General features: G+C 30.2%; 1 protein-coding gene across 1 annotated transcript in view; it reads right to left on the bottom strand.

Moving 5' to 3' along the window:
• nAChRalpha6 (nicotinic acetylcholine receptor alpha6) overlaps nt 1-26,319 on the bottom strand; it is a 488,939-nt gene that overhangs the window by 83,706 nt on the left and 378,914 nt on the right. Inside the window, exon 4 of the mRNA XM_070106803.1 lies at nt 19,987-20,096. Coding sequence (XP_069962904.1) covers nt 19,987-20,096 — 110 coding nt within the window. The remainder of the gene's footprint in view (nt 1-19,986; nt 20,097-26,319) is intronic.

The following is a 26,319-nucleotide window of genomic DNA, read 5'->3' as shown; positions in this document are numbered from 1 at the left end:
ATTTTGTATATGCGTTTTGTGTAGTTGTAATTGTATACTCCATGCTAACATTTAATGCGCATTATTCGCGCATATACATACTCGCCTATTGTTGGCTATTAATGTTCAGTTTGAATTAGGCAGAGCTCGTTCGATTGTATGGCATCGCTTTAAATTGCTTGACTTGCAGCCTAAGCCTGTAGGCGTTGAACTAGTTTTAAATGTTTAGAAATTGTGCTTATCTTTAAAGGGAAATAACAGTTAGATTTCAAATGGCATTAGAATTTTAGTGAAATTTTGTTCTTTTTGGTGATTTTTGGGCTGAGCTGGGCCACACTTGAATGAGCCGTTTATCAATTTTAAAATTTTTAAGAAAAACACCTAGTGTGACAACCTAAACAAAGGAGATTTTTGGGAACTAGCAAAACTACTTGATCAATGTTTTTAAAATGGCAAGGGTATATTTATACATATTTAATGAATACACAGTAAATTTATTGAAGAGAAAAAGTATTTTTCGAGGTACACGCGATCTTCGATGGCGCTAAAAAAGGTCCTCCACTGTCGCAGTAATTCCCGCCATTCCCGAAAATTCAGAAATTGGAAAAGTGGAAGTGTTTAATAACAAAATATAATTTTATCCAAACATTTTTCGGATTTTGGGCTACCAAAAAATCTAGATTTGAGAAAAAAGTTTTTAAAGATAAAGCGGTTACACTTTAGAAGCCTGTAATTTGAAAACTATTACAGATATCGACTTGGTGCCAGTTCAAAAAGTAATCGATAGCAATGAGATAATGGACGAGATCGCTAAGAGTGGTGTACGGTTGTCTCCCATGACGTGACCGACTTTGTTAAACCCAAGCATTGTGTTTATGACGATCTAGACAAAAGCATGGGAATGATCCATCGGGACCAAATGCAAGAATCATATGCAAAGCGGTAGATCAAAAATATACAAAGTTGCTGTTCACTTTTGATAGAAGAAATTGTAGAAACATGGAGGGAACACTCACTGGTCACAGTCTGGTGGCGACACACGTCTGCAGAATGAGGCTGTCAGATCAAGATGACTGCAGGAGATGTGTATGAAGCTATGAAACATCTCTTGTGCACTTGTTCTGCACTAGCAAGACAACGCTTCAAAAATGTAAGACACTGGAAGAGGTATCGATAATGAGGCCGCAGAACCTATTGAAATTCGCGTCAAGCGCTGGCATTCCGAAGGTTGACAACTTCTTATGAACCACTTAACGACACTCAATTCCATCTGGCATCGCTAAGAGCCGCGAAAAATAAATTCCAAACACTATTTTTTTTTTAATTTCTAATTGTAAACTTTGGATTATCTTTTTTTTATATTCGGCTTTAATTTTTTTTTTATATTTTTCAATATGGTATTTGGGATACAAATTTATTTCTAATTTTTTAATCCGGTATTTGTTATAGAAATATGAAATTACTTTCTAATTAAGATTTTCAGCATTACAAAATAATAAAAAAATACTTAAGGTGCTATTTCAATAATTTTTCTTTAAGCATTATGTGCAATCCTGATTACTATTAAGTAAATCTTAGTATTAGCCATAAGAAATCAAAATTTTCATAGCTATATCTCTTTTATACCCATCTTGTAATACCGAAATCTACAACCATGAAATATCACCGCTATCTACTACCAAGCTTTACATTAGCACCACATAGATTTTCCGTAAAATTAATTTAACATTTTAAATTCCTAAATCCCCCCTTCATTTGCACTCTATCTTTAGAACAAAAGGCTTCAAGCGCCAGCTGTGGCTTAGTTGTATTTAATGAAAGCGCCTCAAACCGTTATGTGCATGTGCATGTGTAGCTGTAGTTCTGTTTTTCATTTCAAATAAATCACAATTTGAGTAAATAAACCAACAAGTGTGTAAGTATACATGTACCATCCTGTGTATGTGTATGTGTGATTGAAACAAATGGCTAGCGCTTGGCAAAAGGCAGAGCAGCCAGCGAAGGAACGAGCTAGCGAGCGTCAGGTGGTCGTGCCAAATCTGAAATCCTTGCGTTTACAGAAAAATATGTTGCCAACATTACCACAGATTACTGAGTGAATATTTGCACACATACATATACGTATATATAATAGCTCTGGTTACATTAGGGGTTCTCTTAAGCACAATATCTTTTGATATTGTAAACATTTAATATATTATATTTTAAGGGAGCGTGAACAAATGATTTTTGAATGAAGAACTGAATATTTTGATCAAGATCAGGCAGATTATAGAAATTTGTATAACAATTTGTAAAGGAAAATTAAATAAAATATTATTTCAAATTCAATTCAATGCAAATTTTCCTCTTTTATGAAAAACATAGTTGACAATTTTCACAACTTTTTTTGTTATGAATGCATTCAGAGAGTATCCCTACTTCGGTTTCAAGTTTGGCGATTATTTGAAGTATACTTGTAGATAAAGAATCTTTAATCTAATCTTCTTAATCTTAATGATTAAGGATTATCATAGCCATAGCTTATAAAAGCGGCCGTTGGAGAACAAGTTATCATGAAATTCCACAAAACCAAAAAATTCAAAATTTCCGATAATCTCAATTGGGCAATTTCAGTATAATATGCATTAGTTTAATTTTATTTGATTAACTTTTTTTAATAAAAAAAGTAAGCAAAACGGCCTCAAATAACCTTACTTTGGAAATTTAATTGAGTTAATTCAATGTAATTTAATTTAATTTAATTCGTTGAAATATAGTTTAATTAACTTAATTAATATTTTTAGCAATTTATAATTTATTATAACAGGATGTAACTATATTGAATTGAATTAATATGGTTAATTAAATTTGTTTAATAAATTAAAAACATTTAAATTTAATCTGATTTAATTCAATTTACTTCATTTAAGTTAATTTCATTTGGTTCCATGAAATTAATTTTATCTTATTTTATTTCAATTAGTTTTATTTAACTTTATTTAATTGGAACTATAATTTTTTCGATTAATTTAATTAATTACATTTAATTTAGTTTAATAATAAATACTTTTTGCTTAAGCTCATTTAATTATTTAATTTAATTAAATTTTGTTAATCTCATTTAAAATAATTTAATGGTGAAATTATAATTTTTTTTATTTGTATCGAGCCAATTTAATTTGATATAGTTAATTAATTATTATTTAAATGAAAATTAATGCTAATAACTTGCTTGTTGTAACTTCATTAATTTTTGCGTAATGTTTAAATTAATTTGTGTTAATTAGTTTGACCTAATAATATTTTTTAAATACTTGTATGTTTGAATTAGTTAATATAATTTAGTTGAATTTTTAATACATTTGTTTTGATATCAATCAACTAGTTTGTTTAAATCAATTTTATTTATTTTTAAAATTTTTGATTATATTAATTTTGAGTTAATTTAAATTTAAAAAAATATTGTAATTTGTTTTAATTTAATTTAATTTGTGTGAATTAATTTAATTTAATATTTCAAATTCATTTATTTCCATTAAAGTTCCCAAATTGTATCGGTTCTATTACTTTATAAAAGGTTCCACCCTAATGAACATACTTTCACTCGCATCAGATAGAAGTGAGCTACTAAGCGCACTAAAAGGGGAAGCGATTGAAAACGCAACTCACACACGCACATACGCAATAAATGTATGTATGCAATACAAGTGGCCAACCAGGCGTATGAGTGACGCTTCACAAGCAAAGTAATAGTGTTGCTAATGAAAAAAAATTTCGTAATTACCAACCGCTTTACATAGTAAATGTGTGAAATGCCAAATGAATAGAGTTAGCCAGACTGACTGCTGCCTGAGCCACTGCATGAATGAACGAGCGGCTGAGTGGTTGTATGAATGAATGGCAGAGTGCGACCGTGGGATAGAAAATGAGTTGAGGTTTAGTTGTGCGCTGCCACATTTGTAGTGTGACACCTTGCAGCGTGCCACAAACAAATACACATACACAAGTGGAGTACGAACTTGTTAAAAGCCCTTCAGAGTTGCAACTGTAACGGTGTAAAATGTGTACAATTTGTATAAATATAAGTGTGTGTCCGTGTGTGTGTATCACTGACAGAGTCTTGTGCTTAAGGGAGCGTGGTAAGCGCGTGCTTGAGCCAAGACACTTTATTTGACTTAAATGTATAAGTGGGGTAAATGCAATGGTCACATAACAGTAAAATAGACATTAATGTTACTGCATGGTTACGAAACACCAGGGAGTTGTCGGCTATGAGAGGAGAGGGAGACTGAGAGTGAGCGAGGCATTACTATTTTTAGTACTACGAATTTTTACAGTTAATACACGAAATTTCGTTTGTACCGTTGGACAGGTGGTCACACGCAACGGCACTTAATTTTTTGTTTTTTCCTTTTGTTGTTGTTGCTGCTTTAGTGCTTGGTTTTGACGGTGAAATTCACAGTTTTTTAAACAACTTGCCTGACACATCTGTTTGTGGTTGCTACAATTCATTTTGCTTTCCGCTTTTTCTCATACTTTTTTTGCACTTTTTGTTTTTGATAAATTTTACTTTCAGGTTTTCTATATGTTTTTCGTTGTTTTGTTGTCCATTCAACAAATTGCACCACAGAGAGCATTTTGTTTACCTACTGTTTTAAATACCTAGGAACTTGCGGTTGTTGCTGCCGCAGGGCTCGCAAGCAGTGTGCTTTTCTGCTTTTCTCAGCATGGAACATAGAGTGTGTGTCAAAGCTATGCTTACAAGCAAAAACACATACACCTATGTACATATATACATATTAACGGCAGCGACATTGCATGTTGCATTTAAATGATAAGCAGTTGCTACTTTGCTGCCGCTTTGTTTGCCCTAAGCCTTGTACTTGGCAGCATACAAAAAATTTGCAAAAAGATAAGCAACAAATTTAAGTATATCGCACAGTTATAAACATATTACAAAAAAGTGCAAAGCATTACGGCAGGTGGTGCATTTTAAATGCAATGTGGCAGGCTTTTTGTTGCAACAAGCGTATGTTTTTTTACTTTTAATTTACTATAGTTTTTTTTTCTTGCTGGTATAAGTTTTCCTCCATTTTACTAAACTTGCATTGTGTGTTTTTACTATTTGTTGCATTTAGTCGCTCACTTTTCAAAATTCTTTTTGCTGCTTGTGGCAGTTGCTCATTTGTGCAATTTTTTCATGTGGCAAGTATGCATAACTTTTAGTGTTGCAAGTTTGACACGCAAAATGAGGTTTATTTGCGGTGTGTTTACTGTACTTTATTAAGTTTTTACTTGATATAACGGTATTATTTGTGAGAATCTAATTCTTTTGTATTAAATGCCAAATAAAAAAAAGTTGTCCATACAAGGACTTGATTTTGATCGATCAGTTTGTATGACAGCTATTATATGCTATAGTGGACCGATCTGAACAATAATCGAAGATTACGTCACTATTTTTTAAGTTTGTCAATTAAAACAGTTTTTCATACAATGACCGATCCGTTTGTAATTGGCTATCTTTGAAAGATAAGGACGTGTGAAGAATTATAGGTAAATATATATTTCATCTCTTGTAGAATTAATTTTAATCAAGTTCATATAGAAATAGGTACACTACATTGTTCAATATCAAAATTATTACGTATAAATGCAACGAATAATTATTATAAAGGATTACTTTAATCGCCTACTTAAATTTAACTATGGTATTGTGAAGGTAATAGCTTGCTCGGACGATATCGTGGTGGCTCTATTGGGTCTTTTCCTACAAAAAAAGATTAGTAAGATGTTAAAGAAAGAGAGTCATGATAATAGTTATTTCACTTTCAATACTACTACAGTCCAACGGTAAAGTACTAGTTGAGAAATGTTATAATCGTATTAAATTAAAAGATAATCATTGAGTTTAGTGTACAGAAGTTGTATGTATCCTATTGCGTATGTAAAAAAAACTTTATATTAAAGCCGAAACACTTACGTTGTTATTTGGATAAGGCATTAAGATGAAAATGGCACTCTGTAAAAGCTCTCAATAATGAATAAAAATGATACTGTGTACCTTATGGACTAAACGAGAGGACATATAGGTAAGAAAGGCACCAACCCAATCTATACAGACGAGTTCGAAATGGGATATTGGCGCAGAGGGGATGATCTCTACCAATATAGATGATCTCTACCAATATATAGAACAGTCAAGTGCGATCAGATGCGATTTAGAAATATAAATCCATTACTTTTTCAATGGATGGCTATAGTGAACTGTTTCTTACATTCGAAGAATATCAAGTGATCGAGTTACGTTTTATGGCATTAGGAAGATACGATTTCGTATTAGAAATATTGCTCAGATAGTTTTCCCATTGTTTGACTCAATAGTGATTGAGCACGCGTCAAAAATGGTCACTTGCAGAGAGAAAATAAGTATAAAATATTCGAAATTGTCTATGGATTTCGAGAGGCCTAACCAGAGTTACTATCCCCTACGCCCAACCTTTTACTTACTATAAAGAATTGGACCGTGAAGGAACAATCGCCCGGAAGCAGCTTTGTCCAATAGGAGAGTAATTGTGATTCATCATCAGGACAATGATTAATGACAGTGACTCGCTCTTATAGTCCGACTTGGTAGCGAGTGATTACTACCTATTCCTATTATTTATGATAACAGTTTGAAAAAAAAGTCGGATACATTTTTGAAAAAGGAATTACCAATCTAATTATTATTATTTTTTTATATAATCATGTCAACAAAAACCGTAAGCAATTTTTATCAAAAATTTTTCACCAATTTATTTATTTGAAATACATATTGTAATAAAAATTAAATTTTCCAATGAATTACGTCCAAATTTCGAAGTTTTTTTTGATAGTCGTAATATAAAAAATCCGTTAGTATATTGTTACTTCATATAAACAAGTTGTGCTTTTTTAAATATCGCATTATATAATATATTTTTTTAATATCATACATAAATATGCATCACCTTTTATCATTATAATTGTACTGCAGCATATTGTCTACAAAAACCACTTTAAACGTTACCTAAATGGCACTCGAAACAAATAAACGGTCTGTTTCTGTTGTGAATACGAATATTTCTTACGATCAAATTTGAGAAAATTGGAAATTTTACGCACAGAAAATTTAAATAAAGTAATAGCAGCAAAACATATTAGCTCACTCGAATTTTTTTACAAGAAGTGCAGGAAAATTAAATTTAAATAAACTTAAGATATATATTTATAATCTTGAAGGCGAAAACTATATAAAATAATTAAACAAAATCGTCTATTATTTAAATCTTCTGTTCACATTCTGCAATAAACTTATTGTTTATCCATGAAGACTGTGATTAGATTTTGTTCTAAATTTTTTACCAATAATAGATTGTTAGATACTTGTAGTTTACTAATTGACTACGTTAAGGAACTAATTGGCAATCTACAAGTATTTACTTTAATGACGGATAATCAATTTTATTTAGATTTGAAGTCAATTTACTGAAAGAGTTAATGTAGTCTATTATTTTTCTATCGCCATAATGACTTATGATTATTTCCAAGTTCAAAGAAGTCTGCCAGCTGAGACAATTAAAACGTTAATTGCGTAAATTATGTTTGGTGTTAAAATATACACAATTTAGTTTGAATTACTTACTACAAAATTTGGGTATTTGTCATGTGTTTGGACAACTGCTTTACTGAACAGGGGTTTCTCTTTTCCAATTGAACACACTTGACAGGGTTGCATTGAGGTTTCAACATACAATTATTGTCAAATAAAAATTAATTACACAACTTGTTAATGGCTTTAGGTAAAGACAATTTGGGTATATTGGTTTTTTCTGAACTCATTTAGCGCTTTTGCAAATATCCTTTGTGACTCCGGCTAAAAGAACAAAAATTTGAAAAGTGATTTTCATTAGCCTGCTGTGCTATCACAAACCCTCAAAATGATTTGAAATATATTTTAATAAGCTTTATAAGTGTGTAAATGGGGTCGCCTAGTTACTCTGGGGCTGTATTGGAGCAAACGGCCCGCTATATAAACTTTATACTCAGCTGGGATTGTGCCGCTCGGTTGGGACCCGCCACGTAAAAATATAATTCCAATGAAAGGAACACGAAAGCCTCGGATATTGACCTCCTCAAACATTGATGACCACAGCAAACACGCAAAGAACATAACATACCGATGTGCATCTATATACTATATGCCAAGGGGGCACCTTTGGGTCGACGGTTGGGAAATTTAGCCTTCACGAAAACACCTCCGACAATAGAGAGCTTTTAGACGGAAGCCACGTTTTCAATGTGGTAGACGTTTGTTCCGAGGTGCTAAAATCGACTCGGCGCAGAAGCATGGACGATAACGAACCAAGATGTGAAAGCACTTGGAGTAGGTAACTCCGAGATAACTGGTTTCCGCAAGGTCTTCGTGGTCATCCACGTGAGTGATGAATATCAAAGAGCATAAAACCACGAACTGTATGAGTTCCACGGAGACGTGGATATAGTTAAGCGCATAAAAATCCAACGAATGCTCTGACCCTGGTGAGTACCGAGGAAGGACCTAGCGTACTGTCTGCACATGGGCTGTAATACTGGCGTGACGTCGCATATTATAGAGGCAACTAGCGAAGGTTTGTGTTCTCTCCAAAGAAGAAGCTTTATGTGAATTAGGTAGATAACATACCGAGAAGTTAGGAATGATTTGAGAAAGTTATGGTGAGCATTAATTTTCCATATGCCAGAATAAATATGCCTTGTTAGGACATTATATGGATAAAATTACACTAATGGTGTATGGAAAGGCTTCTGGGCTCTCAATGTAGAGTCGGTTTTTTGTATCTGATGACTATTCTGCTATATTCGAAATTGAATTAATTGATTAAGATTTGAAAAGTCTATTAAAATTTATTGGCAAGTCACGTAAGGCTTCGCTGTATAGGCGCCCTTTTTGGAGAATTCCGAATATTCGACTCGAAAAAGTTATAGCGCGTAATACATTGGGACGTACTGAAATATAAAACGACATAATTATGGTAATAAAGGTCTGATAAAATTTCATCGGTCTAGTTCGTTTGTATCAACAATTAGTAACAAAAAAATTTACCACAATACCCCCACTATATCAATTAAAATTAAATATTATTTCCTGGGTGTAAAATTTCCAATTCGTTCACAACAAAATTGTGCCCACCCAACGCTGCGAATATCAGCATTAAACGGAAATCAGCAAAATTAAGAGGCTCCAAATTTCTTCACTCATATTTGCTAAACTAACATTTAAAATATAATTTTAATCGAAACAAATATTCCATATATGGATCTGTGCATTAGTATATCTAAGTGTCGGCACATATTCCCAGACGAATGAAGAAATTTTGAGCAGGCAACACTTACATATCAGCGATTGTAATATTATTGTATTAGAAGTATTTTTGTTAGTATATTTAAAATGTGTTTGAAAACGTCAAACAAGCAACACTGAAAACTATGACATGTATATATTATGGTACCGTTAAGAATATATAATCACGACGTTAAGGATGACAATGACGACGAACTGAAGATACAAAAAAAAACTGAATACGGCAAAAAGTATATGTAAATGTTGAATATTTATATGAGGCATAATTTTTTTTAACATTTAAATAATTTATTTGATATCAAACACGTACAATATTGTTAAAACTTTATCTTTAATGAAACTTTATGGACAATAAAGCTATTTTCTAAACTATTGTTAGTGCCACTTTGCAATTTTCAATTTTACTATGAAAAATTAAAGCTTGTGCATAAAAGAATTTAATCAAATGTGAAAGATTCGCAAAAAATTCATGAGCTTTCATCTGAAGCTTTCGCATAAGAAAGGAAACTCCTAGCACAAGCTTTCATTGCATTCAAGCAATACATTTGGCTATCGTATACAAGTATGTAGTCCCAATTGACGGTACAAAATGGCGCTCTCAATCATTATCATCTAAACATAAATATTTATATTAGTTTGTAAACTTTCATTTTTAAACATTTATATAAAACACTCACAACATTAACAATCAGCTAAATTTATGCACGCGTGTTTGTTATTATGTGTCTTAACAAATATGCAATGAAATTTACTTTAAGGCTTACCCAAAATTGTTTGACGTCATGTATCCAAGAAATCTAAAACTATTATTTACGCATGAATATTATTATACATTTTTTAAATTTTTTTTTGTGCTTAGTGCGTTTTAGTTGTCAGTGAAGCTTGATGATTGTAAGCTCATTCCTTTGAAAAGTTTTTTGATTTGAATTTGATGAAGCTTTTTTAAAATGGCTTTTAAATGGAGAATGTTCGGTAAAGTTTAGTATTTAGCTTATTTGTTTTATTGTTGATTATATGAAAAATGGTTTGAAAAGTGCAAAATTTGGCAACTTTTCTGTACAGTGAATTAAAAGTTCAAAGTTTAAAGTTTATTTCAAAAGTTTGTAGAAAGCAGAAAATTTTTATATAAAAATTATTTTACTTTAGTTACTACCATTAGTACTTGTGTGTTACACAGAAGCAAATAGTAATGTGATATTATTTATGTAAATAACGCCGCACTAATGTGTTAGATTTAGCTTTAAATTTATTACTTATGATTATTTTAATTAAACATATTTAAAAATATTTATTATATTATTTTAAAGTTTTTTTTTTGGCCTATTTTCGTGAGCTTGTTAATTTGTATTTTGTTTTTTTGGAATAGACTCGAGTACTGAGATGTAATTAAAAAACTAAATAGTAACTAGCTGTAACTGATTGGCATCGGCGCGGGATTCGAAGGTTCACTAAACTTTCCATACCCATGGGACGGCTTCCTAGTATCTTTCAAGCGGAAGGTTTTACTAACATATAAGTTGGTGTATAGAATAGAATATATAGAGAAATCTGCACTGCTACTATAGCAATGAGCGTATTGCTATATTTGGAGATAGTTAAGCGGTACTCAAATCACTACTGGTGTAGGAATGCAGAGAACGGCTAAACAGCCTATTAGTGTGCAACCAAGTTCATCTTAACCGAGGGCCCGGTCATAATGACGTAATCGCAACGAACTTAAACGAAAGGAGTTATTCCGTAAGTAAGAGATAGTGGCCAGGAAAAGATACTGGAAACAATCTACAGGCATGCGTCGGACGCCTCTGCTAATGTGAGATTACAACCTCACAGCAGTTCAAACAACTAATAACGCTTTCCCAGAGATGAGTTCCGGTTACTAGTGGCATTCTACATTGGTCATTTCTGACCTTAGAAATATTTATTCTATATAAGTAGTCTCTTGTAAAAACTGCCAGTTTGGTGACATGGATCCGAAAACTCTGGAGTAATTACTTCTGGACTGCATAGCGATCTACAGAAGCAGGAATAAGGCCCTTGCCTCTCCGAATAGGGAGAAAATTGAATCAACAGCGCCCAGAAGCCATGATTCTAAGATATTAATTTTTTAAAAAATGCAGCAATAGAAGCCCTGACTGGTAGTAGAAGAAATAATGAGAAATTAAAATTTTTCACTAGGCAAAATTAGACCACCAAAACAACTTTTGTTGAAGTATTTTGAAGTCTTGGAAATGAGAAACTAGCTTTTCATTTTATCTGCGATTATGTAGAGATACCAAGAGGTAAAAGGGTTGAGTTTCAGAATTTGACATAAACTTGGGTCTATGCGTCATTTTGGTGTTTAATATTAAACACCAGTTATAAAAACCGTGTTAGCCGAACTTTAACTCCCCAAAGATCCCATATTTTTGGTGCTTATGAGGATACAACCCAGCTTTGTAAGAAATTGTACAACCATAACGTGACCATAAAATTTGCCTTCACTGGGAAGCAAGTCAAATTAACCGCAGATTGTATAAACTCGAGTCCTAGAAGGTACTGGTAGTTGAGATAATTTTCATTACGTTATTTCAGTGTTTGTCGCTAAACATTAATTACAACAACGGAGTTAACCAAATAAAAAAATGCTCTCCTAACATCCCATATTTGCTCTTTATGAGGATACAATCCAGCCTTGTAGATAAATTTCCGAAGCGATTACAAAATTTCCCTTCGCTGGCAAAAATAAAGTCAAATTAAACGCTTACTTGCTTAAACATTTATCCGTATGTCCAACCTCGAAAGTACTCAGAGAAGAGCTGATTTCCAGAATTTGCCATAAACTTGGATTTACATGTCATTTTGGTGTTTGACAATAAACACCAGTTATAACAACGGTGTTAACCGAACTTTAACTCTCCAAAGATCCCATATTTTGTGTGCCTTTACTGGTTAAGAAGTCAAATTAAACGCAGAGTTGCTTCAACACTAATTTTTAAATTCGAGTTTATGGCGCATTATGTTTTCAAGTCAGAAGCTTAAATTTTCATTATATTTAATTTAGTTAATGCATTTTACTATTAAAATATTTAGATTTTGTATTTAGCTAGTTCATAACATATTATATAATTATGAATACTTTAATTTTAGTTTAATTAATTTTACTTAACTTAAATTCCAATAATTGAATAAAAACCTAATTATTTCGAACACACGTTGTAATAAACGTAATTAAATTCGCAGCTTTGCTGGATTATTAACATTTTTTGTGTGCGCCTATAAATAAAAAGTGTACAACAACAACCACATGGTGTGGCAACATATTAAAATAAACGAAATGCAAAGCAAATGGTATATGGAAGCTGTAAATATAACTGTAATTGTATGCGATTGCGAGAAACTAATATTTGAGTGTTAAAAATTTTAACGAAAACAGTCTAACGGTATTGAAAAGCTCAACAAATCCGTTTTGCCGAACGCGAGCTTAAATACGTGTGTAAATTAAATGTTTCATCAAACAATAACATAAACAAAAGCAACACAAAAAGTTATCACCACAACAACAAAAATGAAGGCAACAATTTAATTTATTTGAATACATATTATCATACAAATACAATACTTGGTAATGCCTCATTTTAATACAGATTTTTTATTTTATTATAATTGTTTTAATATGCTTTTACTTTTTTTTAAATACATAATTTTATATACATATGTGTGTGTATGGAAAAATAACAGTATGTATATGCGGTAGTGTTTGCATTTTATTTCCATAAAATTATTTGCAAGCTGAGGTGTGAAATTTGTTATGATGATGAATTGGTCAGTAAGGGTCAGGGTGGAGGCGCATTTCTTCGTTTGTGTGATAGTATGTATTGGTGTATAGGATATGTGCTTGTGCAGAAAATTGCGTTATTTATCGTAGATGATGAGCCAGCAGGAAAAACGTGACTAAACCAAAAAAATTTTGGTTCGGAACTAGTGTATTAGTAACTAGTTTCGAACTAGTTTGATAACAAGTGAGAGATGAAATTTTCAGATTTTTAAAATATTTAGTACTAATTTATTTTTCAGCAAATTGTTCTTCAATGTTAACTTTTTGACTCTAGACTGGTTTGGAACTATCAGAACTTTATGATAATGTGTAATTTAGAACTAACTCACATCTACCAAAACTTTAACTTCACTTTTTGTAATTTAGAACTTCATTAAAACTATGAAATATTGTTTGGTAGTCCCTTTACTTTAATTAGTACACATTTAGTACTATTGAAAAGGCATTGACTGCCACCAATCTTAACTATTAAATTTAGTACAAAACCTGAACTGATAAAAATTTGAAATAAATATCTTGAGTAACTTAAGTTAGAATTCAGTACTGCGTCATAATTGTGTATAAACTGAAATAAATCGCTTTGGAGTGTATTTTAAAATTTAATACACTTTCAGTACTGTAAAAACTGTGAACTACAAACTAATTTAAATAAATATCATTACTGCGGATTTTAGAATTTAATACTCTTTTAGTACTGTAATAAAGTGATTTGGAGAGTTTCAAACTTTTATTGAAAGTTAGTACTACACCAAACCTATAATTTAATTGAAATAATTCGCTTTAGTGTGGATTATAGAATTTAGTACTATTTTTGTACTGCAAAATAGTGACTCAGAGTAGATAGTGGATTGTAGAATGTAGAAAATAGTTCTACATGAAATTAGCACTAGTTAAGAGCTTTGTAAAATAAATTTGGAAGCATTCAATTCTGACTGTGACTAGCAGTTTATACTATAGGCAATTGTATCTATGTATATCAAAACAGCTTTTGGAGTTTGCAAGTTAGTTCTAAATTAGAACTGCAAGATTTTAAAGGTGTGAGTTTTCACTTAACTTAGTAAAAGCTTAGTTTAATTAAAATTAGTTAATTCGAGTTTTGTAATATTTTAGATCAGTTTTCCTAATACCATTTTTTATCTGCTACTAGTGTAAATCCAAAAAAAATCCCAAGTTGTTTTATTAACAAAATTTTTATGTCTAGCACATTGTTAGAACTATGACTATTTTTAAGAAATTTTTTCTTTGCTATGTTACTACTTGTACTTTAATGCTTTTAAAAAGGTGATGTCCGATTCGGGATCTTGGGCTCATAGGGCATAAAATTTATACTAAACAAGAGATGTCATGATCACTACTTTTCTTAAATTAAAACTTTTATAATTGGTACAAGTTTAGAACTCATAAAAAAGTTATGAAATTTGGTTTGTTTTGAATCTTGTACTAGATAAAAGTTGTTTACTATTAAAAATTTCTTCTAATCGTTAAAACATTGACTAATATAATTTAAAAATTTAGTACATGTTTAGTAGTAACTCAAAGTGCATGAAAATTGTACTAATAAATATTTTGCATGTTCATTATTCATTTTGGTATTAAAGAGGGAATGACGGCAGGTCTTATTTTTTTAAATTTTAGATGTTGATATTCAGTACAAGTTTAGAACTTACATTGAAGTTAGGAAATTTTATTTTTAATTGATATTGGTATTTAGTACAAGTTGAGAACTTGCCGAAAATAAATGGAAATTATACTAATCGTAAATTTTTGAATTTAGCACTACGAAAAATTGTAGTTCAATTGTAACATTGATAAAAAATAACTAACCTTTCAAATTTAGTGCAAGTTTAGAACTAGTTTATGTATGACAATTGTACTTGCATAGTTTTCTTGTATTCAATACTCCTTTCGGCTTTCAATGAAGAGAGTTGGAAATTTTTTTGGTATTTTTTGTACATTAATTTGAAATTTAAAAAATAATTACTCAAAGTAATGCTATATAAGAACTGCTGTTGATTATTTAGCACTAGTATCAAATGTATTAAAACCTCAACTAATAATTTTTCCTGCAGGCCTTTCGATATTGTCCGCCGGCGTTTGTATGAATGTGTGCCTGTGTCAATATGATTTTTAACGCTTGTTTTTAATGTAAATTGGAAGCTATAAAAATTGTTTTTTCTTTTTTTGTTTTTATAATAACTGTTGCTGCAATTTTTTATGGTTTTGCTTTATGCTATTGTGCTTTTTTATGCATTTACTTATTTAATCACAAGTTGATTTAATTGTGTAAGTTTTGCATGAGATATTATTTATTTAACGGTATTATGGCGCGCGTTTAAAAAAATCTTTACCTTTATTTATGCGGCACTTGTTATTGAAGTGCGCGGCTTTTAAACGTTTGGCTTTATTTTTTTGTTTTGCTTTCAACTACTCTAGTTTTGAGGGATTTGATTTTATCGTGTGCAATACTTGTAATTTATTTCGCCCAAAAGCATGCAATGGTTTATGATTATTTCGTGATTTTATTATTGGAATTTTTTTGAGTAAATAAATTCAAGTATTGACCGTTTAACCAGTTATATTACACCAGCGTATTGTTTCAAAGGTGCTAAGCGCTTTTGCTTGCAGGTTTTTGCTTTCAATGGGAAATTGTTGTATTTTTTCCTTCTTTTTCAAAAAACAAATTTATTTGGAATTTTTTTTGGCATTCCTTCATTGCTGGATAATTTCAAACATTTCGGTTGTGGTCTCGTGTTTGGCAATTCGCAAACATTTTTTTTTTCGACATTTTGTTTTTGTTTGTAACAATAACTTGCATAATATGCTGGTTAAACCTTTGGGTGCGTAGGTGTATGTGTGGGTGTGCTCTAGGTGTTGTTGGCATTAAGTAAGCAAAGTTTCTGTTTTTAATTTTTTTTTATAATTTAATAACTGTAATACTTTAGTTATTTAGCATATATTTTTTGTTTATTTAGAAAAGATGGCATATTGTTGTTAATTATTGTGGATTTTTAAGCAAATGTGTTAGTTTGTATTTCAAAACTTAGTTACGTTTTTATTAGTGTTTGCTTGGCACAATCCAAAATTTTTTGTTCTATTTATTATTTAGTTTTTCGTTTTTAATTACAGACATACAATGTGAGGCCCACATAAACGGCAAGCTGACAATGTACACTCCCACTAGACCACTGCGTGTAAACTACTCTTATTGAAATCAAACAAATTTTCGACGTTTAGTTCATTTTATTAACCAAAAAAAAATTTTTTTGAATATATATGTGTTTTTATATAACATTTTTTGTTTTAGACAACAACAATGGGTGTATGTTTTTTAGTTGTTAGTAGTTTAATGCTTTTATTTTGTCGTTAGTTTTGTGGAAGCATTTAAACAGCAATTGTGTGTGTGTGTTTATATTTATTGGTGAAAATATTTAATTATCTTTCATTTTTAATAACAAAGAAATATACGCAAAACACACTGAGTTATATTTATGTATGTGAAAAACAACAAAGACACATTTAAAAAATTGTAATTGTAAAATGCATAGTAATAGTTGTAAAAACCATGAAATATAAGAAAAAATGATAATATTCACAGCTAATATGAAATATAAGAATAAAATCAAAGTATGTTCGTAAATAAAAAATATGGTGAAAATTGCTGCGCGCTGAAAAGTAGGCTATACTTGATTTTTGTGTGACTCTTTGTAGCTTTTAATATTATGGCTCTATTGTATGAATATTAAGCTAAAGCACTTGAAAAAATGCTTAAAAAACTGTTAGACAATTATCTCCCACTTAGTAATCAATATAAGTATTACAGTTATGGTGCCAATTTGTAATAACTTAAGTGAAGCACGATTTAAAGTGGCTTCTAACAGCATAAAAGGGTATAAAAAGATCTTTATCTTGATTTTGGTCATTCAGTTTGTATGACAGCTATATGCATGTATGCTATAGTTGTCCGATATCGGTGGTTCCTATAAATAGTAGCTTTTTGATGAAAAAAGGATGTGTGCAAAATTTCAGATCGATATCTCAAAAACTGAGCGACTAATTTGTGTATATACAGATAAATCGATATATAGATAGATGGGAGTTATTAAAAACGAATGAGGTTAGATATCGACCTATCCTGGAATAAGTGACAGCTGTTCTAATTTCTGTGAAAGAATTCTTAAAACACAGAATTAAGTTTTAGTTGCTTGGTAGAAAATCCGAAATGAGCTCATCACGAACAGCTGATCTCGAATGTAATAATGGATTCCAAAAAGATATTGTAGCTTTTTCAATAAAAACCTTAAGTTTAGCTTAAAAGCTGTTATTACAAAGCTCTCTCAAAGCTCTACGAATGAAAATTGTTAGGTAAGTAATAATTGTTGGTTAGAAATTTGAGTTAACGATGAACTTTTGTAATCTATACAAAAGTGAGAGGAACATCCTGCTAAGAATATAATGGGAGTGGTAAGTTCTGGTATCAACTATAACATCTGATTATGACGTTTTAGTAGCACGGACTAGTAACTCTAAGATTTTTAAAAATCACACGGATTTCCAGAACGAGTATGACACCTATACCTATTTCACCTATGTGAGTAGATATATTATATATAGTCGTATGTATATACATCCTTAATCAAGTATAGCCTCTTTTAGTGCATAAATTAAAAAATGTAAAGCCTTTGCAAATTCGGTTTCAATACATCAGTAGCCAAAATAAATTAAATAAAAAAATAAATTAATTAAAATGTTTTTTATAGATAATGCCAAATTAGTGATTCTTTATCAAAAACATCATGAATAAAAATAAATTTACTTAATATTGCCTAAATGGAATTATAAAAGATAATGAAAAATAAAACTAAATACAATTTATATCCTTATTTAACTTGGTACTGCTTTTTATTTTAATTACTGCATTTCTTATTAGAATTCTGCGGAATTGTAGAAATAGCGAGTGGATATGATAAATGAAAAATATCATTTGTTTGCTTTCGTTTGATCATGCGCTTAGAGAGGCATATTTCAAAGCGGTGGATTGTGAAGCTTTTGCGCTTTTTCAATTACGAATATTAATTTATATTATTTCATTTCCAAGTGAAGAAGTATTATGGAAACTCTTTGAACTTACATGCGTGAATTGCGAAGCTTTCATATTTTCGTTTTCGAATATATATAGATGGATAGTTCTGAATGAAGCTTTCGAATATTTACTCTTATTTAGTAACTTTACATATATTGTGAAAGTCCTTTAGATAAATTATGAAGCTTTAATATTTTCCACCTTAAAATATATGTAGATGGACACTTCGAATGAAGATTTTAGATTTCTGGTAGCCATAAAAGTTCTTTAGCTTAAGTGGACCCTAAAGCTTTAAAATTTTGCATTTTCAAATATAGGTAGATATTCTTATGCTATGAAAGCTCTTTAAGCTTCATAGTGCAATTATATATATTAAATATTAACTAAGATTTTCCTACAGATTTTTGAATCGAAAGATTTACCTAAACTTTAGCTCCACAAAAGTTTCAGCTTTTCCTGAATTTTGTTGTTAAGATTAGAAACTGAAACGTGGGACTGACATTCTATCAAAAAATAACTATTATACTGCCGACATATTACATCTCTTGCATTTGGCTAGAGCTTTCACATATTTTGGTGAATATGCCGTTGTTTCGAATTTTCTTGTTATAAAAGCCCTACGGCTTCTTTATTTTTAATACCTGCCTTGAAATATGCATACCGAAGCGTTGAAAGTCTTCTGGAGCTTTCACACAATATTGGCGCCTTTGAAACTTTCAATTAATATTGAAACTCATTCACAAAATTTTTAAATAACAAAACTCAAGCAACTTCGAAAATCAACACAACTGAACTTAGAACATAAACAGAGAATTAATAACAGTTTTTTACAGAACGCAAACAACTATTTCAAAAGCTACTTGCAAAACGAAAAAAAAATGCATTTTAAGTGCAAATTTTTCTTACACTCAATGTATATTCCAACAAGGAGTGCAAAGTGGTATGCAAGTAAATTGTATATACAACAAAACTAGAAAAACTTTAAGGTATGCGTTCTATAAGTAAAAATATTCTGCATTAAATGAAGTTTTATATAAGTGCATTATGTATTAACAGCGTAACCAACTAAACGAAGAAATTATAAGTAATCATAATGGGAAAGCGGAAAGCTCTGAAATCAAAAACGCAATAATGGTATTATTACTTCCAATTCTGATGCAGTTGGAAATGCAAAACAGTTTCTTACAAGTAAATTGTTAAATTTTTTATATAAATACAGTTAAAAAGCGCTGAGCACATATACAAAATGTAAGCTTACCTTTGTTGGCAAAAACAGTTTTTTTGCTTAATATTTTCCTATATTATACTCCGAATAAAAGAGCTTTTGATTATGTTATTTATAAAAATAGTCAACATAAATAACAAATATTTATATGCAAGCTTCTTTTCGCTTAATATCTAAGCATACGTTTTATGAATGATGTGTAGTATTCAAATAAATCCCCCTAAAAGTGTGCTAGCGTAATATTAGTAAGCTTTATTCGTGTAAAAAAAAAATCATTTTTGGCGTAAGTTTAATGCATTTGCACCTAAACTTTTGTTATCTCCTATCTTTTTTACTCAAACTCGATTCTTTTCTTATTACTTCAAGAGTAAACTACTTTTTTAGTGAGTTGTTTTTTAGCTTTTTCTTGTTTTATATTGATGCTATTGTTTTTTTATTTTATTTTATTTATTTTCATATTTTTCTTTTTTCGCTCTTCCTAACTATTTATATTTTCTATTCCTATTGTTCCCCCAGCAACTTACCTGTTGTACATCAGCACATCCGGTTTCCACAGCTTATTTGGTGTTATCCGCAAATCCTTCACGCCTCCATATTCCGATTCATTCCATCGTAAATTATAGTCATTCCACTCCTATTTGTTGTTGTTATTTTTATGATAATTGCATTTGTGTTAGTTGGTTAAGCATGGAGAAGTTGAGTATTGAGTAGAGTAGATAAAGATAGCATTGGTAAATAAAAAACTTATGATGGTTTGTTTTTTTCGTTTAATTCAAATTATCATAAAGTGTACGCCATATGCGATACATTTTTATGTGCTACTACAATACATACTTAAAGCTATACGATTTCTTGCAATAAAGCTTTTTATTATCACAAAATATTGCGCAATAAAAATAAGTTTAATGAATGCTTTATGAAAGCTCTTATATGTTAGTGATATAAAATATATTTGGACAATTCCAGACTCGTAATTTTACTCTAATGTTTGTTAAATATCTTGAGCACCTGTAAGATATATTATATATCGATTCCCGCAAAATTACTACCCACGGGTTTTTCGTCAAATAGTTGAACATCTTCACAAAAAGCTCGGCTAAAAGCTCAAGTTTGAGATAAAACAGTAAAAAAATTTTTTTTCTATGGATAAATGTCTCTCTTCTCTTAGAAACTCTGATATGATATGTTAACAAAGACGTATTCCACATTCGACAAAATAAATATTGGCAGTTAAAAAAGCTGGTATTTCGAAAAAGAAACTCAGAAAAACTTTGTGAAATTTGCGAATATCAACAGATATTGAAACTTATTAGATTTAGTGAGATCCTAAGCGAAGCGAAAAGGATTCGTCTGATGGTTTTTAAGAAAAAAGAAAAGGTTTTCTTAGGATTTTGTTCTTATCCTAATATGCATAGTGATTGAGAGCTCAGATATTAGACCATCTCATTGCACTTCAAATCCCTTGATGGCTTTGGATTATTGTTGAAGTAAGTTTAAATTATGGTATGGATTTTACTTCTTCTGCATAAAAACTTTCTAAGAATAGTGTATCTTCATACTCCTTTAGTTGATCCTGCGGTCCACATAAAAGCTCAGTAATTTTGAAATTTATTACACCAATGAAAAATGAACTACCTTTTAAAAAACACTTCATGATTTACTAATTAGTGTATGACATTAATATTTGACCAAAACTATAGTGAATTCAAGAGCAAAACACTTTCTAAGATAGGAGTTTCCTTTATTTGAAGATTTGAAATTGCGTGGAACTCTGTGAATCTATTTCACTGTCACAATAGTTTCTGGTTACTACTTCACTGCTAGGGCTTCACTGTGTGTTTAACCTAACTTCAACCACTATCGCGGAAATACTGCAAGAAATCTTATAGTATATTTACAAAATAAGATAAAATTATGATATTTCCTAATATACGATACTGATAAATATTAATATATAAATATTATAAGTCTTTTTTGGCAAACTAAATATTTATAATATATAATATAATAAATATTAGGCATACTCGTATACCTGTTTATATACTATGTAAATATGATGTTAACTACAATTAGATAAAAAATGAATTTGCGACATTTTGGCTTATGAAAATTTATGAAAAAAGCGACTGAAATCTGTACAAAGAGTTTTTTCTTTATGGTTTATAAGCAGCATGAAACTTAGGAGAATGCAAAAAAATTTGTACAAAAGCAATCGAAATGCAGCTTATATGCGTATTTTTGTATATTTTATGAAGCAATATGTAGTTCATTAAACTTTTTAAAGAAAATATGGCGTAATAAAATGAGTACTATAAAAAAGAAATGTATGCATTGGAGACAATTTTACTGGGTTATAATCACAAATAAATGTGTGAAGAGCAGCAGAAAAGTTTTTTTTTTAATAATTAAATACTCGTTGCATAAAAAATAGTATAAATATAAATATATATATTTGTATGTATGTACAAAATGTAAAAGAATATTTTTTGAAGAGATTAGTATATGGTTTACATTATAATATATAATGAGTGCTACATGCAAAATTACAATCAAGCCGTCTTAGAAAAAGGACAACAAAATAAATAAATAAAATAAAATTTCAAAATGATACAAAAAATTAATTAATCTTTTTTTATTTTTATTACTCAATATTTAAATGTGTGTATGAAACAGTGAATTTTTTTAATTTTGACATAGTATATTATTCAAATATAATTTGACTATAATTTTTTCTAAAAACTACAAAAAACTAGGAAAGTATGATAATAATAACGAAGAAGAAAAATATTTCGAAACTAATTATGATTTTTTAATTATTTCGTAAAAGTATTAAACGAACTAAACATTTTATTATATTTATAAATGTCAAACTCTGAAATCTCTCTTAAGGCATTGTTCGGCAGGAAGTTATAATCAAGATACATTTCGAACTAAAACAGAATTAGGATTGACACTTATGCTGAGAAATCTCAATTAACATACCACTTACGAATTATTATTATATAAAGTTGGCTTGCTAACATAAGTATCAATAATGCTTCAATTAGTGACCAACGTAAAACCGTAGACCATCAGCTGACACGACTTATCGTTTGAGAGCGTAATGTAAATGACCACCGCTTCTACCGTTCGTAAAGTGAGATAACCACAAAAATTGGATTTGTCTGGTAGAAACGAGTCAGCTGATTACTCTCTTAAAACGCAGGCTTGAGAGTCTTGATATTTTGTAGTAATTAAAAAATAATCTTCAATATATTTGAAATATTCTTAAACTAACTCAAAATCTTAATCCAATACAATTATTTATAAATAGGTAGACTATTTCTAATAGTTGGATTTTAGTTTTGATATTTTCATTATGAAAAATTCTGCCTGAAAAGCTAGATGTGTGCAAAATCATATATATAAATTGAACAATGGGAACATTGTTATTGCATTAGTATACATACAGTATTAAAATTTTCAATAATAACTTTTAAGAAAAAGAAATAAATATTAACTAATTGTTTTTTCTTTTTTTAAACAAATTAAAATACCAAAATTACAAATTAAGTTTCTGGTTACTATAAATCTTATTTATACAGATATTAATTATTTTATTATTTATTATTTTTGCATATTCAAATAATTTTTTCATGCTTTATTAAAAATATATTAATAGTTCAAAAAATGTCATACTTTTGGGAGACGAGCTACGCAATTTATTTAGATTGCTTTTTAATTTCGAAGGCCTAAAAACATATAAAACTTAGTGGACAAGCGTAATTTCACTTCAAGTGCTTAAAGAAGCTAAATTTATTTCAATGGAGAAGTGGTGATGCTAATTACCCTTTTAACGATCGCGAATATAGTTCCTTTCTGTTCGTTATTAAACGTTAATGATTGGTGTTATTCGATTACAGCCACATCGACGGTATTCGCAATCGAATTTGATTGCAAATGGTGTTTTTTTGGGGTCTATAAATTCTTAGTAGCATAGCTTTCAAAGCAGCTGTCAGGATAAAGACATGTGTTTGACTTTATGTTCGGTATATGAGAGAAAATTATTTTGCATACTGGAAAAATGTCTAAAAATCGTTGAGTTTTTTTTCTAAATTTAGTTATTATCGTTACATCTTCTTCAGCGGCGAATCTTATTTCTGGAAATATTTTATGTAGATAATGAAGCTACACAAGTACTACTGCAACAAATACAACATCAACAATTAAGTAGTAGCGTTGTACTGATCTTCTTCATCAAATTTCAAAAAACAAAAAAGTGAAATTTCAGGATTAGCCTTTTCATATTCCGAGCTTTCGGGACTCTCCATATACATATTTTTATATAAATTCTAACTCTAAAATTTATTTTCTCATAACTTCAAGTGTTATTATAACCTGGTTTTGGGACTGAGTGTTTCAAAACCAAATTCCGGGATTTGGAAAATATATATTTAGGAAAAAATGTTTTATAGGTTTTATTATATTTTTGCCAAAAAAAAAATAATAATGATAAAAATAAAGAGTAATCGTTTAAAGCCTGGCTTAATTTACCGTAATTCGTGATTTTCCATTTTTATATATTGAGTGACATATATTCAACATTACAACATTTTCAACAATGATTTCTATTCACTTTGTTGTCAGTTCTGTAAAAAAAGAAGCATGAATCTTTTTAAACCTGTTTCGGGACTGAAAATTTCGCTTTCAAATATTTTCATTTCGAACTCCATTTGACTACAATAATTTTTATTATAGTTCACTTTCGAGACTGACATTTTCAAAACCTGAATTATCGGTATTTCCAAAATATGCATTTCACTATTAAATATTCTTAATTTCTAATACATTTTACTACAACTTCGAAAAAAAAAAAAAATGAAAAAAGACAAAACCAGATATGATAGTCGATGCCACTCCTTTAACGTAAAAAAAAATTTGTCTATTTCTCTTCATATTTGAGTTAAATTATCTGTGTTCCAATCCATTACTTGCTTCAAATCTCACAACTCAATTCGAATTTTACTTTATTTTTTCTCTACCATATTACATTTTGTAGCATAGTTTTAGGATTTCACCACTTTGTACATATTTTACGTTCTCGAATTTCTACATGCCTATGTCTGTGCGCTTGTGATTTGCGGTCATGTTTCTTGGTTTGTAAACAAGTTGTTTGAATAAGGAGTGACAAAATGAAAGAATACAAACAAAAAGTAAAAAAAAATATTGTACACTATGCTTCAAAGCATAGGCAAAGGAAAGGATGTAACGAGTTGAAAAAGAAACAGAATCACAGAATATTTAATACTTGAGGCGTCAAAGCGGCAAACTGCCAGATAGCTGGCAAAAAGGATTTGCCTTGTTGTTGTAAAATATATGAAAAAAGTAACGGAAATGTTTTGCGTTTAGGAAATGTATATGTATGTATCTTTTATGGTTGTTAGCAGCGACAAAAAAGTCATAATAATGACTGGGGGTATGGATAGCATATTTTAAGGCGCTTTTGCAAAGTTATGCCTTCATTCAGGCAGGAAGCGTACAAGTATAAAAGGAGTTTGTAGGCAGTCGAGAGAAAGTTTTGCCTTGTGGCAAAATATTTTTGTGGTTCATTTGCGAAAGCCGCAATGCCAAAATCTTGGTAATAAACAGTAAATGATTGAAACGAAGATGGTCACACTGTTGCTCGGGTGGCAAGTAAATAAAGCTGTTGGCAACTTTTTTTAATAATTTATTTGCTTAAGGATTGTATTAAGTATTTCTGGCTTTCAACTTTTAATGATTTTTAAGGACAAAATAATTTTGCGCCTAAAGGTATAATTTAGCTATTTTCTCTGAAATTCTTGAATGGAATCAGTAAAAGAAGATTTAGTAATACTAACTAGGATTCTATTGTACTTACAACCTGTCTTCTTTTAAATATAGTTAGGTCTTTCTTCATTCATAAACAGTTATTGTTTTAATTTTTCGACTACGATGTAAAGAACTCCATTCTCTCGCCGAATTTACTAACAGTGATTGCCAATAATGTAACCAATGGCGCCATATACACGAAAAGAGCACAAAATAATATTTATATCGTAAAAGTGGTTTAATAAAATAAAAAGAAACTGCTGCGAAGCATACTTCAATGAGCGGATATTTGAACTGGCAATTACGCTTGCTGCCTGCGAGGTCAATAACACATTTCGTGTGGCAGTTTGTGTCTGAAAGCAAAGGTATATTAATTTTAATGAGTGTGAAATATGTTGAAACAAAGTGAAAGCAGTGACATTAAACCCGTTACTTTTTTCCAATATTTATATTTTGACTTATTGCTTAAGCTCTTGCCGATGATAATTGCACGTGGCTAACTTCGCTGAGAAAGTGGGTTAACATAACAAGTGATGTTTCAATGTAGCCTACTTAGAGGCGGCAGATAATGAAGTAGTGTGGTTATTGAGATTTTTACTGAGAAGAATACGGGTAGATTGTATAATTGAAAACATGAAATTTTTGTAAGTATATGAGAGAAATGTAATAAAAAAGGGTTGCCACATGTATGTAATTAAAAAAAATTTTAGGTAAAATTTAATGATATATTTAATTTCCATATATAGTAATTAAAACTATGTTTGAAAAAAACTTTAATAATACTGCTATTATTTATTTGTAGCGTAGCCAGGATTGAACAGTAACTTAAAATATAATCAATGTGTGAACAAGCGTTATTAAAGGCAGCATTACTTATTTGCAGAGTGGCCACCTGTTTGGTTTGTTTCAAAAGTAACAGTTAGTTGAAAATGAATAGTAGCTTGAAATAGATGCAATGTTTGATCAAGATTTTTTAAAAACAACACTTTTACTTAGCAGAGTTGCCACCTTAATAAACCTATTTTTGG

This window comes from Bactrocera oleae, chromosome 3 (genome assembly GCF_042242935.1).
Source record: "Bactrocera oleae isolate idBacOlea1 chromosome 3, idBacOlea1, whole genome shotgun sequence".
NCBI classification, from domain to species: domain Eukaryota; kingdom Metazoa; phylum Arthropoda; class Insecta; order Diptera; family Tephritidae; genus Bactrocera; species Bactrocera oleae.
This window is presented reverse-complemented; position numbering and strand designations above follow the sequence as displayed.